This window comes from Pelophylax lessonae (genome assembly GCF_965119305.1).
Source record: "Pelophylax lessonae genome assembly, chromosome: 1".
In the NCBI taxonomy this organism is placed as follows: Eukaryota; Metazoa; Chordata; class Amphibia; order Anura; family Ranidae; genus Pelophylax; species Pelophylax lessonae.
Window position 1 is genome coordinate 66751065 of NC_138768.1, and position 20487 is coordinate 66771551.

Genomic DNA, 20487 nt, shown 5'->3' on the forward strand with positions numbered 1-20487 from the left:
GTAATACCAGCTTGTATGGCCCATATATTATAGGGTATTTTGGGTCCATACCCTCCGGTGAGCGCATTTATTGGTCTTTGGTGTGGGGATTCCTGTCACGGTTCACCGTCACCTATGCATTTGGATTCACATGTTTCTTTGTTTTCACTTGGGACTTATTTCATGACTTTTTATTTATTGCATTTACATGTGGTTTATAGGTTAAACACATCTGTTTACCCTATGAATGTTTTATTTATATATGGTAACCAGAGATGTATAGTAACTAAGTAGAACTACTTCACTACTGTACTTAAGTACTGAAAGGCGGTATCTGTACTTTCCTAGAGTAGAATTTTTTTCTCCTACTTCCACTTTTACTTCACTACATTTTTTCAATGATTTCAATACTTCTACTCCAATATTTTTTTTTTTGTGCTGCATAGTTACTCGTTACAATTATAAAAATTACCACTAATAATAATAACAAGTCACGCTAAATATGATCAAACAATAATAAAATTGTGTCAAATAATAATTGAATAGTCGATAACGTCATCTCTGACGAAACGCGTCAGTTCACGGCGTGCTGACGTCACCCTCACCAGCGTCCAGGAAGTACGGGCAAGCGAAGGCGTCCGGCTGGAGGCTGCCATTCCTCTCCCTTGCCGTTTCTTCATCTTTGTATTGTAAGTGTGATTCTTTTTAATTCAAATAAATTGTGGGATTTTATGCTATTGGCGCCCCCTCTTTTATTCCATGGTTGGATTGTCCATTGTATCCTGAGCCTCCACTTGCTGCCACATGGGACCTGGTCTTCCATTCCTGTATACGCCAGCCATTGGTACTCGCATATTTTTTACTATCATCTGATAACCATACCATTGAGGGGGATCGTTCTGGACTGTGAGATCGATCGTGTATAGCCCTTGCCGAATCTTTGGAATTTGTGTTTTCATTGGCATGATTTTGATCGATTTCTGGTAAGCCTTCCATCTACACGGACACTCTACAGTTACCTTTACATTATCTGGCCTCTATGGACTTTATGGACTATTCAATTATTATTTGACACAATTTTATTATTGTTTGATCATCTTTAACGCGACTTGTTATTATTATTTGTCTTTGGGGTGTTGGTCACACTTGAAGTCACTGCTTTTATATTTATTTTTTGTTGGACTAGCGCAGTTGTTTCTTCTATTTCTATTTTTATAAAAATGACCACTGCCAGAACAGTAGATGGCAGGTTTCATGAAGGTCAAAAAAATGTGTATAATGTCATGTGTACTTTTGACTTTTGACTTCTTTAGACTTCTTTCTTTAATAACTTTAACTTTAATAAACTTTTGACTTCTTTCTTTAATAACTACATAACACAGTACTTGTACTTTTACTTTCAGTACTTGAGTAGCAAAATTTAAAAAAAAACTACTTGCAATACTTAAGTACAAAAAATGTTGAATACTTTAGTACTTCTACTCAAGTCACTTTTTGATGGAGCACTTGTACTTTTACTCAAGTATGGGTTTCGAGTACTTTATACAACTCTGATGGTAACATATTCATCCACTTGGTTTAGCGCTGCACTTTTTTATCCTATTTATTTACAACTTATGTCAGTTGATGTGCTAGCAGCTTTTTTGTTCTATTTTGGTTAGCGCAGTTTGATATAATATATATTTTTTCACTATGTATATGTAGCACTGCTCCCTTGGGAGCTGCTGGTTACGGATTCCCCTGGGTTACCCATGGCAACACCTTGACAAAATAGCATATTCACAGTGCTTGACTCAGTCAGAAAACAGTTCAGGGGTTTTAGGTTTTTGTTGATTTATTTGAGAACTGGGATGGGAGAAGGGATGAGTGGGATACTCCAACTGAATAACTATGCACAATTGCTGGGACTTTCTGATTAGCTTAATGCGGAAAGGCCGCTGCTTCACCTTGCCACTTTAGTGAAGAAGAATTAAATGAACTGCACTGTATTGTGAATCACTCTTCAGGGTTCTACACGGCACCCCCTATACTCTGACACTCCGTGTGAGCTGGCCCCTTGATCCTCTGACTTCACTGGAGTGGTCCCCCATCCTAGGCAGACCCTTTGGCAAGTCCCCTGGTACGGACACTGTTTTTCCCGGAAGACTCTTCCAGCAGATCCACAGGATCCTCTGCAGCTCAGCTCCACACCTGGTTCACTGGGCCGACTGCCTAAGATCTCATGCAACAGGAGGAGAGACAGCCATCAGCCTCCTCCTTGGACTCTGCTTCCCGCCAAAGATGCCCTGTCACATGTCCCCTTGGCTTTTATGAGCAATCCCAGGATGCACTGCATGAGTGCCCTCCCACTGGGACTCTCACAAAAGCCAATGTGTCACTGGCTAGGTTTCCCCCACTGTCCAACAGGCTCCCCTATTGGATGCAGTGGGGACACTCACTTAGACCCAGTGAATCACACCTGGGAACATGCAACAGGCAACCTAATAGATCAGACTCCCCTGATAAGCAGATAGAGCATACAATGCTTTAAACCTAGCACCTACCTAGGAGGGTGCTACATATACAAAAGAAGAGATATGGCTCTCCTACACAGCAGCTGTTCTGCCCACCCTCCTCTCTCCTTCCAATCACAGAAAGCTTTGGACTTTCTGAATAGATTAACAGAATGCAAAGCATTATGTGATTGGATTAGGTGAGAGGAGGTATGGGCAGAGCAGTTGCAAAATCCACTATGACTGCTGTGTAGGACACCCATAGTTGGTGTGTTGGGACACTGGAAGTATAGCAATAGGTATAATATCCGGGTGTATGCAGGGGTTAGTACCCCTTTTAGGGAGACCCCTCTCTGGGTGGAAATTGTGGAAGGAGATAGCTTAGCCCCATAATCTAGAGCTGGAAGAGCCAGGTATAGAGGGTGATGAGAGAGGCTACCCCTAGTATACTGCCATGTAAGCTTGTTAGGAAGTGAACCCTTAAAGTGGTAGTAAATTCAAGTGGTTGATCTTTACCTATAATAATAATAATATAATAAGTCTATATTGAGGGTTACCTATAGGTACAGTAAATATCTCCTCAACAGGCACAGTTTAGGAGAGATTTACTTTAGCGGCAGCCAGTGACGTCACCAGTGCATGCACATTGGGCTCTGATTGGACCGTGTCGTCCATTCAGGATTCTGTGCCCATTGGAGTGATGTCATCGCGACTTGGCCATTCATATGGCTAAAGCCTATGAACCTGGAAGGAAAACTGGATGAAGATGGAAGTGCCTACAGTGGTGACAGTGCTCTGCTGGATGGTTTCCTTTTCAGACAAGTCTGTCATATTGCGCTAGTATGCAGAGCACGCCCTGGTTATCTCTCGCCTCGACTATTGCAACTCCCTCCTCATTGGATTACCCTTACATAGATTATCCCCCCTTCAATCCATAATGAATGCAGCTGCAAGACTTATCCACCTTACCAACCGTTCAGTGTCCTCCAACCCTCTCTGCCAATCCCTTCATTGGCTTCCACTCACCCAACGAATAAAATTCAAAGTGCTAACAACAGTTTACAAAGCCATCCACAACTCTGCCCCCAGCTACATCACTAACCTGATCTCAAAATATCAACCTAGCCGCTCTCTTCGGTCCTCCCAAGACCTCCTGCTCTCTAGCTCCCTTGTCACCTCTTCCCATGCTCGCCTCCAGGATTTCTCCAGAGCTTCTCCCATTCTTTGGAACTCTCTACCCCAATCTGTCCGACTGTCCCCTAATCTATCCATCTTTAGACGATCCCTGAAAACCCTTCTCTTTAAAGAAGCCTACCCGGCTACTAACTAATAACGCTGTTTCTCTTGCTCCATCAGCGCATCCCCCACAGCTATTGCCTTTTGTATCAATTGACCCTCCCTTTTAGATTGTAAGCTCTAACGAGCAGGGCCCTCTGATTCCTTTTGTTCCAAATTGTAGTGTAACTGTAATGTCTGCCCTCATTTTGTTAAGCGCTGCGCAAACTGTTGGCGCTATATAAATCCTGTATAATAATAATAATTATGACTTCAACTGCCTGAGGCCCAATTTTTTTTTGGTGCGTTTTACTATTCCTTCAACTGAACATGCTCCATTGGGGAAATCACCTAATACTTTTTCCTTTCAGCCTGTCAAAAAAAAAAAAAAGAATGAACTGATTACTCCCCCTGCGGTAACTGCATTCTGTTGCTGTCTGTCAAAATACCTGCCCACCCAGTGCCTGCGTATGATTAGACAACAATATATTATTTGTACATACTGTATATATCCATTTTTTTTTTTTATGGTCTGCTTTCTATAAACCGTTCTGCAATTTATCCCTAGTAGTTTGCTAAACCATCAATAAAGCTGAATTACAGGCAAAGGACTATGAAATACATAAAGTATATATATATATATATATATATATATATATATATATATATATATATACACAGTGCCTTGCGAAAGTATTCGGCCCCCTTGAACTTTGCAACCTTTTGCCACATTTCAGGCTTCAAACATAAAGATATAAAACTGTATTTTTTTGTGAAGAATCAGCAACAAGTGGGACACAATCATGAAGTGGAACTAAATTTATTGGATATTTCAAACTTTGTTAACAAATAAAAAACTGAAAAATTGGGCGTGCAAAATTATTCAGCCCCTTTACTTTCAGTGCAGCAAACTCTCTCCAGTTCAGTGAGGATCTCTGAATGATCCAATGTTGACCTAAATGACTAATGATGATAAATAGAATCCACCTGTGTGTAATCAAGTCTCCGTATAAATGCACCTGCACTGTGATAGTCTCAGAGGTCCGTTTAAAGCGCAGAGAGCATCATGAAGAACAAGGAACACACCAGGCAGGTCCGAGATACTGTTGTGGAGAAGTTTAAAGCCGGATTTGGATACAAAAAGATTTCCCAAGCTTTAAACATCCCAAGGAGCACTGTGCAAGCGATAATATTGAAATGGAAGGAGTATCAGACCATTGCAAATCTACGAAGACCTGGCCGTCCAAGGGGGCTGAATACTTTCGCAAGGTACTGTGTATATATATATATATATATATATATATATATATATATATACACTCACCGGCCAATTTATTAGGTACACCTTGCTGGTACAGGGTTGGACCTCCTTTTGCCTTCAGAACTGCCTTCATTCTTCATGCCATAGATTCAACAAGGTGTTGGAAACATTCCTCAGAGACTTGTGTCCATAGTGACATGATAGCATCATGCAGTTGCTGCACATCCATGATGTGACTCTCCCGTTCCACCACATCCCAAAGGTGCTCTATTGGATGAGATGTGGTGAGTGTGGAGGCCTTTGGAGTACAGTGACATCATTGTCATGGTGAAGAAACCAGTGGTGAGATGATTTGAGCTTTGTGACATGGTGCATTATCCTGCTGGAAGGAGCCATCAGAAGATGGGTACACTGTAGTCATAAAGGGATGGACATGGTCAGCAACAATACTCAGGTAGGCCGTGGTGTTTAAACGATGCTCAAATGTGGCAAGAAAATATCCCCCACACCATTACACCACCACCACCAGTCTGAACCATTGATACAAGGCAGGATGGATCCATGCTTTCATGCTGTTTATTCCAAATTCTGACCGTACCATCTGAATGTCACAGCTGAAATCGAGACTCATCAGACATTTTCGTCCACACAACTGCCACTCACTGGATATTTTTCTCTTTTTCTGACCATTTTCTGTAAACCCGAGAGATGTAAGCCTGATTGTCTAGGGATGCCTTGTTTGATGTATGCAGGTGTTTTCAATTTGTTAATTGCTATAGGGATGCCACACGTCTGTATATATATATATATATATACAGGGCTCAAAATTTCAAGCCATGAGCTACTAGCCAGGCCTTAAGAGTTACTCGCCACTTGTTGCCCCACCCAAACCCCACCCTGCTCCGCCCCTAAACACGCCCTCTACATTGCAGAGCGCCCACAGCATGTCCCCTTACATTGCAGAGCGCCCACAGCATGTCCCCTTACATTGCAGAGCGCCCACAGCATGTCCCCTTACATTGCAGAGCGCCCACAGCATGTCCCCTTAAATTGCAGAGCGCCCACAGCATGTCCCCTTACATTGCAGAGCGCCCACAGCATGACCCCTTTCATTGCAGAGCGCCCACAGCATGACCCCTTTCATTGCAGAGCGCCCACAGCATGTCCCCTTTCATTGCACAGTGCCCACAGCATGACCCCTTTCATTGCACAGTGCCCACAGCATGTCCCCTTTCATTGCACAGTGCCCACAGCATGTCCCCTTTCATTGTACAGTGCCCACAGCATGTCCCCTTTCATTGCACAGTGCCCACAGCATGACTCCTTTCATTGCACAGTGCCCACAGCATGTCCCCTTTCATTGCACAGTGCCCACAGCATGTCCCCTTTCATTGCACAGTGCCCACAGCATGTCCCCTTTCATTGCACAGTGCCCACAGCATGACCCCTTTCATTGCACAGTGCCCACAGCATGTCCCCTTTCATTGCACAGTGCCCACAGCATGTCCCCTTTCATTGTACAGTGCCCACAGCATATCCCCTTTCATTGTACAGTGCCCACAACATGTCCCCTTTCATTGTACAGTGCCCACTGCATGTCCCCTTTCATTGCACAGTGCCCACAGCATGTCCCCTTTCATTGTACAGTGCCCACAGCATGTCCCCTTTCATTGTACAGTGCCCACAGCATGTCCCCTTTCATTGTACAGTGCCCACAGCATGTCTCCTTAATTGCAGAGCGCCCACAGCATGTCCCCTTAATTGCAGAGCGATCACAGCGTGCACTTACCTGCAGCAGGCGGCTTCTCATCAATCCTGTGCGTCCTCCGTGTCTCCCGAGTCCTCCTCCTCCTCCTCGGCCAGTTACAATAGTTCGCCTTTTGGCCAATCAGGAAACACCTGCCTCCTGATTGGCCAGTAGGAGGATCAGGAGGAGGATCCCTGTGACAATAGCGAATACTCATTCGCTATTGTCACACAATGGGTGGGCTCAGGACGCAGTGCTCTGCTCCTAGAGCCCATCCTTTTCTAAAAAAGAAAGTAAAAGTAATCGCCGGCTGCTGTTAATGGCGGCGGCGGCGGCATGCACAGCTCGCCAGCCTCAAAATTCCACTCGCAAAATGCTAGTAGGCGAGTGGAATTTTTGAGGGCTGTATATATATATATATATATATATATATACCTATGTGTATGTCCAGTATTTCAGCTATGACTAAACATCAGTCCAGGTGTGAATCGCGTTAGCTGTTACCTGTTAGCTTACCATAATTTGCTGTATGATGTATTGTTTTTACTACACTGAATAAAGGTTATTGCATTGGAGTGTGGCCATCCAGCCTTATCCTTTTCTCCACAAACGCTAGAGATGGTTGCGTGTGAAAATACTAGTAGATCAGCAGTTTTTGCAGCCGTCTGGCACCAATAACCAACGTCTAATGCCACGTTAAAAGTCACCTAAATCCAGGGCCATCTTTAACCACTTTACCACCGGAGGATTTTGCTGTCTTACGTCCAGGCCACTTTTTGCGATTCGGCACTGTGCGACTTTAACTGACAATTGCGCGGTCGTGCAATGCCGTACCCAAACGAAATTTACGTCCTTTTTTTCCCACAAATAGAGCTTTCTTTTGGTGGTATTTGATCACCTGTGCGATTTTTACTTTTTGCGCTATAAACAAAAAAAGAGCGTAAATTTTGAAAAAATAACAATATTTTTCACATTTTTTTATATGAAATTCCCCCCCAAAAAATGTAAAATTTTTTTAAATTTTTGGACAATTTGTTTTCTGCTACCTATGTTTGGTAAAAAAAATCACAATAAGCGTATTTTGATTGGTTTGCGCAAAAGTTATTGCGTTTACTAACTAAGGGAAAGATTTTGTCATTTTTGGTGTTTTTTTTTTTAAACGAGTAATGGCGGCGATCTGCGATTTTTTTTGCGGGACTGCGACATTGCGGCGGACAGATCGGACCCTTGACTGACATTTTTGACACTTTTGGGGGTACCAGTGACATTTCTACAGTAATCAGTGCTATAAATATGCACTGTTACTGTAAAAATGACACTGGCAGGGAAGGGGTTAATTTTATTGGAGAGGGAGGGGTTAATGTATGCCTGGTGCTTACTAACGTGTGTGGGGGGAGGTGACTGAGTGACACAGGGACAGATCGCATGTTCAGCTATGCTGAACCCTGCAATCTGTCACTGTCTGTCACTTAGGAGATCCGCCCGCTTTGTTTACACAAGCGGGCGGATCTCCAGTCTCGATTCCCCGACGATCGGGGAAGAGCGGCGGTGATCACCGCTGCTCCTCCCCTGGCCCGACTCCCGCTGTGACTGAATACAGCGGGAGCGAGCCCCCGGCGGCACGCGAGCGCCGCCCACAAGGGGAGGAGTCCAGCGACGTAGGTCTATGTCGCTGGATGGAATCGAGCCACTTTGCCGCAGTACAGTCCCAGTGACTGGTCGGCAAGTGGTTAATATTGATTGGACCCTGGGCAAACATTTTCAACTATTTGCAGACAGTGCGGGCTTAAGGGGCAGCTACTTTGGGCCCCACAACAATGACTGGGCCCGGGGCAGCTTCCCCTTTTGCCCTGTGTTAAAGACAGCCCTGCCTAAATCCCCTTTCTTCTCCATTCTGATGCTGGTTTGAACTTTAGCAAATCGTCTTCACCACATCTAGATGCCTAAATGCATTGAGCTGCTGCCATGTGATTGGCTGATTAGCAATTTGCGTTACCAAGCAATTGAACATGTGTACCTAATAAAGAGACTGGTGAGTGTGTATAAATATGAACTTTTTCTGCTTGTCAAAGGATTCCAGCCAATCTTGTGATCCTGGCACCCCTTCTACACATCACAGTCAGCTTGTTGAACTGACTTTACTGTAGGTAACAGTTTGGTCACTAGCGATGAGCCAAACCGCCCTGGGCTCGGTTCGAGTAGGGTTCAGCGAACTTGAAAGGAGTTCAGATGCCAAACCCAAACCCCACTGAACTCAATGGGAACACATACCAATGCAAAAAAATTTTTTTTTTTTTAATCCATTTGGCCAGGAGCAGTGATTTTTTTTTTTTTATGCTTAAAGTGAAACATTAAAAATGTAAAATTTCTTTGAATAAAATGCTTGGAGGGTGTCCTAATCCTGCTTGTGAAAGGACGCATCTCTGTGATCTACAGAAAGAACATCACAGAGATCCGTACTTCACTGACAATTACAAAGAAAATCGTTTTTAAACTGCCAGCAAATTACTTTGAAAGCTTCATTGTAAAAAAAAAAAAAAAAAAAAAAAAAAAAGAAAGCAGCACACAGGCCGCTGCACCCCCACCCTCCCCTCCCTCCAAAAAAAGAAGCTGGCAATGAATGTCATTTGCTGCTGGCAATTTAAACTGTATCATTTTTTCCTTTGTAAATGTCATTTTTGCTGTAGTGCATCCTACAGCAAGAATAAAAAAAAAAAAAAAATTCATAGAGTCCTACTTAAAATACATATCAGACCCTTAGGGGTTGATTTACTAAAGCTAGAGAGTGGAAAATGTGGTGCAAAGAAACCAATCAGCTTCTAGTTTTTTTTTGTTAAAGCTTAAAGGGTAACTTTCGTAGGGAAAAAAAATAGCAAATAAAGAAAAAATAATATAGCGTATACAATTGCGACACAAATCATATTGTAATTACATTTTATTAAAAATGACCTTTCCTTTTGCTGTTGTAATTTTCTGGAAATGCAATGCAATATGGCAACCTGGAGGTGTTCTGTACACAGAATGTATACTGACCACACCCCCAGAAACATCATTTCCTGCTTGTGTGATTGGCTCATCAATTTTCCCAGAAGTCTGCCTAGGATACAAGTCAGATTTCTGGCATCCCCTGCAACAAAAATGTCATTTTTGGTGAGATACTCCCAATAGAAACACGTCTAAAGGGATGCAGGCCCAGCAAATTTCCTCATTAAAGCTCTGCAGCTGCCACAGCTGATAGATAATTATGAAACCACTCCCATTTGACCCACTCAGCACAGAGGCACAGAGGAACAAACAATGTTTTCTTCAGAATAACAAAAGGAAGGAAGTTGCAACAACGTTTTTAAAAATCCCTGCAATATACAGAGATCACCCAGAGGGGAATGTTTTTTTCTCAACAAAAGTGGAGTTACACTTTAACCACTTTCCGCAAAACGACGTACATGTAGGTTACTTTGTTGAAGTGGTTGTTGCGAGCTGCATTCTTCAACCCGGTACTGTTTTTTATAGCAGACGTCCGCATTCAGGTGATAACAACAGATGTAACTAAGTAGCCGCTCAGCCTTTATCACAAGGAGCGGGAGGGGGGCGTCACTGCCCTCCCACCACCTTCCACCACTTCGCCCGGGAGACCCAAGTGACCAGTCAGCACGTTCGCCGGCTGGTCGGAGTCCTAAATTAAGCCAGAATCGGCTTCGATCCGATGTAGTAACCTGGAAGTGACGTCACGACGTCACTTGGCTGCCAACGGCGCCAATTTTGAAAAATAAAAAGTATTCAAAAATGCCGATCTTGGCAATTTGAATACATTAAAGTGCATTGGAGGGTTTTGGGATCGTTTAGACCCTCGATTCCTCCATAAAGAGTACCTGTCACTGCCTATTGCTGTCACAAGGGATGTTTACATTCCTTGTAACAGCAATAAAAGTGATCAGATTTTTCTTTTTTTTAAAAAAGGGACAGTTTAAAAAAATGAACATAAAATAAAATAAATAAGAAAAAAAAATCTTTAAAGCGACTCCGTCCCGTGTGCTTGCGCACCAAAGAAAACGCATACGTAAGTCGCACCTACCGTGTAAACAGTGTTCAAATAAATAAGTCGCAAATGTAAACAGTGTTCAAATCACACGTGTGAGGTATCACCACAATCGTCAGAGCGAGAGCAATAATCCTAGCAAAAGACCTCCTCTGTACCGCTAAACTGGTAACCATTAAACATTTTTAAAGCATCGCCTATGGAGATTTTAAGTCCCCTAGTTTGTCACCATTCCACGAGTGTGTGCAATATTAAACATGTTAGGTAACTATTTACTTGGCATAACATCATCTTTCATAATATACAAAAACTTGGGCTAACTTTACTGTTTAGTTTTTTTAAATTCAGTGAAGTGTATTCTTTTCCAAAAAAAATTGCATTTGAAAGACCGATGCACAAATACCGTGTGATATAAAATTTTGCAACGACTGCCATTTTATTCTCCAGAGTCTTTGTTAATAAATATTTATATATAATGTTTGGGGGTTCTCAGTAATTTTCTAGCAAAAAAGAATTGATTTTAACTTGTAAGCAAACAAGTGTCAGAAATAGGCTTGGTCCTTAAAGTTATTGTAAAATCTCATGTTTTTTTTTTTTTTTTTTAATAACAAACACGTCATACTTACCTCCTCTGTGCAGTTGGTTTTGCACAGAGCAGCCCAAATCCTCCTCTTCTCGGGTCCCTCTTCGGCGCTCCTTGCCCCTCCCTCCTATCGATTGCCCCCACAGAAAGCACCTTGCTATGGGGGCACCCGAGCCAAGCTGCAGCTCCGTGTGTCCATTCAGACACTGAGCTGCCGGTCGGCCCCGCCCCTCTCTCTCCTGATTGGCTAACTGACTTTGATTGACAGCAGCGGGAGCCAATAGCACTGCTGCTGTGTTTTAGCCAATCAGGAGGGAGAGTCTGGATGGACGAGGGACTGGTGGACATTGCTGAATAGAGAGGGGGCTCAGGTAAGTATTAGGGGGGACTGGGAAGGCTGCTACACACAGAAGGCTTTTTATCTTAATGCATAGAATGCATAGAAAACCTTCTGCCCTTACAACTCCTTTAAGTGGTTAATTGAACAAATGGAAGTTAAAAGCTGATTGGCTTTCATGCACAGCTGCACCAGATTTTACACTCTCCAGTTTTAGTAAATCTTCCCCTGTGAGTCTGGTATGGATTTCAAGGGACACACACACACACACTGGAATGGATTTTAAGGGAGACTCCACAGGGAAAAAACAAAAAGAATGTCTGAGGTCCCCCTAAAAATCCATACCAAACCCTAATCTGGTCATGTAGCCTGGCTGGCCAGGAAAGGAAGGGGGGGGGGGGGCAGTGCGGCCCTCACATGCTATTATTTTAGGATGCCTTGCCCATCTTGATGAGGACAAAGAACTGGACTTGGACAGCTGCAGACCCCCACAACCACCAGACAAGGGTTGTGGGGGTCTGCAGCTGTCCAAGTCCAGTGCTCCTCCTTCCTCGCCCCCCCCCCCCAGTAGTACATACAGTAGCTAACTCTTCACCCCCCTTCCCCAGTACACAAAGCTGCCCCCTTTTCCCAGCCCCCCAGTACAGAGCTCTCCCCAACCCCTAGCCCCCCTCCCCCAAGTACAGTGCTCCCTATTCCTCCCACCCCTCAGTACAGAGCTAACTCTTCACTCCCTACCCCCTCTTCCCCAGTACACAGAGGTGCCCACTTTTCCCAACCCCAGTACAGAGCTCTCCCCAACCCCTAGCCCCCCCAAGTACAGTGCTCCCTATTCCTCCCACCCCTCAGTACAGAGCCAACTCTTCACTCTCTACCCCCTCTTCCCCAGTACACAGAGGTGCCCACTTTTCTAAACCCCCAGTACAGAGCTCCCCCTTGCTTGCCCCCACCTTCCACCGCCAATACACCCCCCCCCCCACACACACACACAGAGCCCTGCTGACAGGAGCGACACTGCAGTCACTCCTATAAGTAAGAGGCAGAGAGAAGGGAGCTGCTGGAGCTCCCAGTGTGCCCCCCTCTGCAAGTAGACCCGTTACCCGGGGCACATGCTCTTTCTGCCCTCCTCTTGTCTTAGCCCTACATGTGATCCATCCCAACTGTAACACTAGCCGAATGATAGCCGACAAGCCGAGGTCCGAACCAAATCGTCGGCTTATCTCTATTGGTCACCAACCTGCTCCAGTTTGATTATTATTTATTGAAATATTGATTTATTTTACAATTTTCTCCTGCTATTATTTTACAGGAAGGAATAAAGTTTGTGGTTGGGATATGTGTTCCTGATTCTTGCACTAGCCAAGACATCACCTTATTGACCTCTAAAGGTAAATTCAATGATGTGGTTATTCAAAGCTGTATGTATGTGTGATGGGGCCCAGTAGCAAAACTATTAAAGGGTCCCCGTCTCTCCCCAATCTCAATTTAAAAGGCAAATATTTCAGTGAATTGGTATACTGATATCAAAGCATTTGTAGAGGTTTATGATCTTCAAGTTGAACTATAGCCAAAGCTTTTTTTTTTTTTTTCCCTTTTTGGATAGAGTATGGTTATAACCCCTGTCAGTCTCCTTTTGGGGAGATTTCTCTCACTTCCTGTCCCATGTCCATAACAGGAAGTTAAAGGAAATCCTTCCAAAGTAAGGGAAATCCCTGGCTGTCACCAGAATTAGCCAATATGTATTCTGCTACATATTTTTGATAAAAAAAAATCCCAATAAGCCTATATTTATTGGTTTTGCACAAACATTTTAGTGTCTACAAACAATGGGATATTTTTATTTATTTATTTTTTTTACTAGTATTAGCAGCGATTAGCGACTTATAGTGGGACTGTGATATTGCAGCAGACAAATCTGACACCTAACTGAAACTTTTTTGTGGACTAGTGATTTTAATACAGTGATCAGTGCTTAAAATATGCACTGTCACTGTCACTGTACTAATGACACTGGCTAGGAAGGGGTAACAACAGGAACAATCAAAGGGTTAACTGTGTGTCTATCTGGTGATTTAGTGTAGTGAGGGAGGTGCTTTTACTAGGGGAATGCATGGATCGGTGTTTCTGCTTTACAGGAACACAGGATCCATGCCTTCTGTACTGACAGAATGACAATCCTCCTTGTTTACATAGGCAGACTGGCATTCTGTCAGTGTGCCGGCGGGTTTGCGGGAACCGCTGTGTAAAATTACAGTGGGAGAGAGCTGCCGGTGTCCCAAATCCCAGGAAGTGCAGGATCATGTATATTTACGTGATCCTGCACAGCGCGGCCATTCTGTAGCAGTGAATCCCCTATGGGGCAGTTGGCAAGCGGTTAAAAAGGTTTTAGCTTTATTTATACTTTCCTGTACATTTTTATGCATTTACCAATTGCTATTGTAGCCTTTATAAATTACTTTGTAGCCAACATTTTCTGGGCCCCGTAGCAGCTGCATGAAAGGTATTTGTGTTTATGTGACTCTACATCCTGTATTGTATAATAAGAAATAATAATATATATAATAAGGAATAATACTTCCTCTTTACTCTTACTAGTATTGGTGGATTACATTGCACCACCTCTCTGCTCTCCTTCTCAGTGCTCTGCCTCTTTTTCTACCTCCAATTTTTCACTACCTACCCGTGTGGTCCCTTCTCTCCTACTCTGCTGTCATTCTTGTATTTTACTTCTGTTCATTGTGACTTTTTTACCCCCGAATCTCCTCCCCTTCCTGTCCACACCCACCCCCTACTATGTCCGCTCTCCTGCTGCTTATTCATTGATGATTTCTGTAGATTTTTAAAGGTCCAATTGACCTTTAATGACTCCTGAGTGATACAGTAGCTCTTTTTAACTATCCTGGACTTGTTCTTGTGCCTATCAGCCTCTCTATTTTAGTCTTTTTTTTTTTTTTTTTTGTTAAGAGAAACTAAACAGCACACAAATAAAGGTAAAATACAAAATTTTAATTTACAGTACACAAGTAATTGACATGTCCCAGCTATTATATGTGTAGCGCCCTCTTGTGTAGGTCAGTTTATTTGATTGACTTATGGTAGTTGTGTGAGTCTGTAATTAGGTTGGGTTACTACAGGTCAGTCTGGATGGCTCTACAGGGAAGGTCTCTGGTACCTTCCCCTGCATCTAGAAGCTTGGAAAAACTTCTGGAAGTTAGTGGGCATAGGCCAGGAGGTCCTGATCTGAATACTTCAGGGAATCTGGCAGATTCCCTTAAATCTCATGGAGCCTGGCCAGCAGGAGATTTGGGAGGAAGATGGAGTGCTGAGGTTGCTGTTGTGTGGCCTTGGAGGGCACCCCAGGGCTGAGGGGCTCTGCCTCCAGACTGGGAGCAGAGGAGAGGAAGGAGAGGAAGCCTGAGAGAGGAATCTATATTACCTTTGGATCTTGTGTAGAAGACATCCAGATTGGCATGGGAAGATTTGAACAGCAGGAGGCCTGAACAGAAGTTTTACCCAGTGCAGAGGGGAGCAGAGGACAGTTTGAGTACCTCAGCACACCCAGGGTCATACAAGGGGAGAGACTGCCAAACATAGCATACTTTCCAGGGACGGCCTTGAGCTATATCCCAATCCCTTTTCCTGGGGCAGCCAGGGTGGCTGATAGTATCTACAAGTGTCACAACTGTGTGAGGTTCTACTGAGGAGACGCTATATTCCTGCATACAGTTTGGGACTTTGTGCTATTCACTAAAGGGGACTAAGAGCTCCTGGTTCGTAAATAACTTTTCTACTGATCCATGAAATTGCATTTATTCCAGAGGAAGTACAGTCCAGGATCTTAATTTCCTGTGTACATAGAGAAGGAAGTTTGTCCTCATCTATTGTTTCTCAAGTCAAGTTGGGCATCCCAAAACCCAAACCCAAGTGGTTTCCCCTAATAAAACAACAAAACAAGCCCATGGATTGATTTCTTGTGTCTGGATAAAGGTTGGAAATGAGTGTTGCCTGGTTGTGCAGGAATAGGGGGAATCAAGATCCAGCGACTCCTGCAGGGGTAGCGCTACATATGTTTTGCTGCTTTTGCATTGTACTGTTATTGGTTTAGTGGTGTTTACCAACACCTATTGGCATTGTGTGTTATGGTATTTACCCTTGTTCCTCCCTCCTGTTTTAAAGCTAGTTAGTACAATCATGACTAGAACCTCCCTGTTTTCAAATGTTTCCTCAATTTAGATTTAGTTCATCACAGAGACAGGGCTTAGGAAAGTCATAGGGGTTGATTTCCTAAAACTGGAGAGTGCAAAATCTGGTGCAGCTGTGCATCATGGCCAATCAGCTTCTAACTTACTTAGGCCCGTACACACGCACAGATTGTTGGCCGTAAATTGTTGGCCAACGTCCGATCTGCCGATTGTAGGCTTGTTAGTATGATTCTTCCGACAACCAACTGCGAATTTTCAGCCGAAAAAAATCTGGTGTGCATGCTATAAAAATTTGTTGGCCAACAAATAACGGCCGATTGTTCCTCAGTCAGTACAGATTTCGGCAGTCAACCAGAACATGACATCACTTCTGAAGTTGGTTTTTGTTGGCCAACAAAAAGTCCAGTGCAAGTCTAGAGCACATTTCAACCAACAAACACTGGACAAAAGTTGGCCGATCAGTGGGCCAACAACCTGTGCGTGTGTCTCTCCAGTTTTAGGAAATCAACCCCATTTGCTTCTTACCCTTCACAAAACAGGAAAAAAACATCCTCTGTACTGTATTGAAAGCTATGTTGGATTCAACATCTATGTCTTGCTAAAGAGTTAAGCTGTCTGTAGATTCTGCGTTTAGCAAACGGCCATACTGTCTAGAAAGATCAAGCTCTATGGAGGTTCAGTATGTAATTGCAAAAAGCACAGTTGAAACAGAACAATGATCAAATGCACAAAAGGAGGAAAAAAACGCCAATAAAAAGAACACTTTAAGAAATAAACTGAATCACCATAAAAACATGTAGCACCCTCCTAGTTAGGCTGCTAATTTAGTTTTTATCTTCATTGTAGTGAGTGGAGCATTAATTGATTGTTTTTGTCTGTTTTTGAGGTGCATTGATTGATCTGTCCTCTAAAAAGATTACAGATTATAGGGCAGGGAGATGCAGATGACCAGTTTGAATATTTATCATGCTCCAGCCAATCCCTAAAAAGAGGTGTCCAGAAGGTGGCTGGGAAGTTGATAAATGTTTGTGAGTTTCTAAAACAGGAGATTCCAGTCTGGGTCTCGGCAGGAGCTGGCCTAAGGGTCCAGAGAAGATTGGTAATGGAGTATTTGCGGGAGGGCCATGTTCTGAAGTCCTTGGTCTTGGGAAGGATCATTTTATATTCCTCACTGAGGATCTACCTGTGGAGGCTGGGCAGCAGACAGCTTCAAGGATATTGTGAGTAAAGACCTTGTGGTAGACTTCGGTTGTGCTTGTGCTACAAGGGATCTAAGTGCCGGAGGAAGATACATGGACTATATCGGCTTTGATAGAGTCTTAGATATACTGGCCATTACCTTTTGCCGCCAGGAAAAGCTGCTGTAAGAAGATTAGTGAGAAGTTTGTCCTCCCATTGGTGCCATTGATCATTTTGGAGTATCCTGTGACTCTACTCTCCTGGTAAAGTTTCTTCAAGCAATAAATACTAAAAAGACATCCTTTAGACTGTGTTATTGGAGCTGGTGTAAATGGACTGGTGCTGGTGGTGGTGGGCAGCCACTGTACTTTTAGGGAAGAACCAGTCATTACCAGTGGGGATAGCTTTACTTATACAAGCCAAAAAAAAAGAAAAAGTTGAACTTTTTTATTTAAGCACAATTTAGGTAAGTTTCTTGGAATTTTTGCCAATGGCCAAAGTCCCTCAGCTCATCCCTTCTGCGCACCTCTTCTGTGTCCACGCTATTCCTCCTCCTTGATGTCCTCCCGGTATTGCCTATTCTTTGCTCTTTGCTACTTCTTCCCAAAGTTTCCGATGCCTTCCATCTCTTTCTTTTTAAGCTGCAGAAATCTCCATATGTGCTGAGTGTTTGATATGTATAATGTGATATATACTGTACATTGCACACTTGTTATCTTTAGAATGTAGGTGCTCCCATCCCCCTGTAGGTGCTTGTTCCTGTTGTGGAACAATATCAGCAGTACCCTTTATTAAAGGGAAGTCCCGGTTCACACTGCCGCGACTTGTTATGCGACTTGAGAGTTCAAGTTGTGCCTCATAAACGACAATGGAACCATTCTAACCAGTGCGACTCAAGACGCTCCAAATTAGAAAAAGGTTCCTGCACTACTTTTGGTACGCGACATGCATTGACTTGTGTTAAAGAAGTTGCATGCAAGCTGCAATGAAGTCGTGCAGAGATGTCGGATTTAAAGTCGTGTGATTTTGAAGCAGCGGCAGTGTGAACAAGGGCTAAGTGAGTGCCTACATCCTAAGAACAACAGACTAATCACTCTTACTGTATGGTGATATGACTATGGTGGCAGTTCTCTATAGGGTGTAGCGCACTTTATCCTTTTGTTTTGGTGATTGCACTCTGTCTTGTTAGAAAACAACCTGATAAAAGTTAGAATTCCTTAATCTCAAATTATTTTGCCAGGCCTGTTCAGATATAAGAACGCACCATTTCTAGCTCCTCTGCCCTCCTTCATCATCCAAAATGAAACTGCTGTCACCGTGGCCAATACAGTCTGCTCCCAAGGCCTCTTCCCAGCTAATCCATTCGCCATTGTTTGCCTGTAAGTATGAGCTTAATATCACATTAGTGTTCCGTAAACCTCACAGAAGTATCAATAATTCTTCTCTGTGCTCCCGGCAGATTCCTCAGTGGACTGCTGATCATCTTACCAATAATTGGATCCATTTACACTGCAATTCTACACTTCAGAAGCTCGTTGCCATTAGCTCAGTGTCAGCGCATCATTCTGCACAGGAAACCGAGAGCTCCGGACCAAGATAATCCGGCCATCAAATCTCCTTCCCCCCTGGAGGAGGACTACAGCAATGAGAAGACACCAAGTAATCTACAGTCAATACATAAATACCATTTCACACTGAATTGCCCAGATCATTCGGTAGATTGCTCAGTGCAATTACAAAGAAATATCATCATTTATGTCTTCAGTACAACAGACAAAACATCTCCAATGGGTAGATTAAAGTGAACCTCTGCTTTGTTCAGACAGCGCAAAGCAACATGTTTACTTTAATGCCACTTTTGCTCCCCTGCTGTTGTGTTCAGTGGGAAAATAAAAACCGGGTACTTCTGAGTAGAGAGAACATATGAGTTACTCCCCTTCCTCACACATAACATCCCTGGAACTTGGCATTTGACCTCTGAGGCTCCATTATCGCAACATGGGTGTGGTGGGAGCAGGAGGAGCTTAGCAGCTGAGTCACTGTTGAGAGTGGGGAGCAGGTTGAGCTGAGCTGCAGAGTGACTGTTGGGAAAGGGGAGCAGAGTATGCTGAGCTGATGAGTCATTGTTGGGAGGGGGAGCAGGGTAAGTGGAGCTGCTAAGTCATTGTTGGTAAAAGGAAGCAGAGGGAGCTGGCCTGGTGAGTCAATTTTGGGAAAGGGGAGCAGAGTAAGCTGAAATGCTGAGTCATTGTAGGGAGGGGGAGCAGAGGGAGCTGAGCTGCTGAGCCATTGTTAGGTGGGGGAGCAGGGTGAGCTGAGCTGCTGAGTCATTGTTGGGAGCAGGGTAAGCTGAGCTGCTGTGTCATTGTTGGTAGAGAGGAGCTGAGGGAGCTGAGCTGCTGAGCCATTGTTGGGTGGGGGAGCAGGGTAAGCTGAGCTGCTGAGTCATTTTTGGGAGCAGGGTAAGCTGATCTGTTGAGTCATTGTTGGTAGAGAGGATCAGAAGGAGCTGAGCTGCTAAACCCATTGTTGGGTGGGGGAGCAGGGTAAGCTGAGCTGCTGAGTCATTGTTGGTAAAGAGCAGCAGAGGGAGCTGAGCTGCTGAGCCATTGTTGGGTGGGGGAGCAGGGTAAGCTGAGCTGCTGAGTCATTGTAGGGAGCAGAGTAAGCTGAGCTGCTGAGTCATTGTTGGAAGCAGGGTAAGCTGAGCTGCTGAGTCATTGTTGGTAGAGAGGAGCAGAGGGAGCTGAGCTGCTGAGCCATTGTTGGGTGGGGGAGCAGAGGGAGCTGAGCTGCTGAGTCATTGTTGGTAGAGACCCAAATGGAAGAAAAATATATTTTTAAAAAAAACATTTTTAATTAATTTTTCCCAAATATATTGGAAGTATATTTGAAATGCTACGATTTTGGCAATATTCAATATATTTCTAATTTTTTTCCCTAAATATATTGGAAATATATTTTTCTTCCATATGGGAAGGAGCAGAGGGAGCTGAGCTGCTGTGTCATTGTTGGGTGGGGGAGCAGGGTAAGCTGAGCTGCTGAGACATTGTTGGTAAAGTGGAGCAGAGGGAGCTGAGCTGCTGAACCATTGTTGAGTGGGGGAGCAGGGTAAGCTGAGCTGCTGAATCATTGTTGGTAAAGGGGTGCAGAGGGAGCTGAGCTGCTGATATATCACTGTGAGTAGGAAGGGACTGGGAGAGGGGTGCAAATTAAGTTTCTAAGATGCTGAATGACTGCTGGGATGAAAGAACAAGGGTGAGCTAAACTGCTCAGTGACTGCCAGCAGAGGGGAGCAGGGGGAGCTGAACTACTACACAAGGGTTGCACAACTATCATTGTGACATTTGAGAATAAATTACTCCACAGCAGCTACAAAGGTAATGTGAGCTTGTT

General features: G+C 43.8%; 1 protein-coding gene across 1 annotated transcript in view; it reads left to right on the forward strand.

The window, feature by feature from the left end:
* Positions 1 to 20487, forward strand: part of LOC309552182 (O-acyltransferase like protein-like) — a gene marked incomplete at its 5' end in the record, with an annotated part of 137390 nt that overhangs the window by 25226 nt on the left and 91677 nt on the right. Inside the window, 3 exons of the mRNA XM_082252995.1 lie at positions 13020 to 13098; positions 18332 to 18470; positions 18551 to 18750. Coding sequence (XP_082109121.1) covers positions 13020 to 13098; positions 18332 to 18470; positions 18551 to 18750 — 418 coding nt within the window. The remainder of the gene's footprint in view (positions 1 to 13019; positions 13099 to 18331; positions 18471 to 18550; positions 18751 to 20487) is intronic.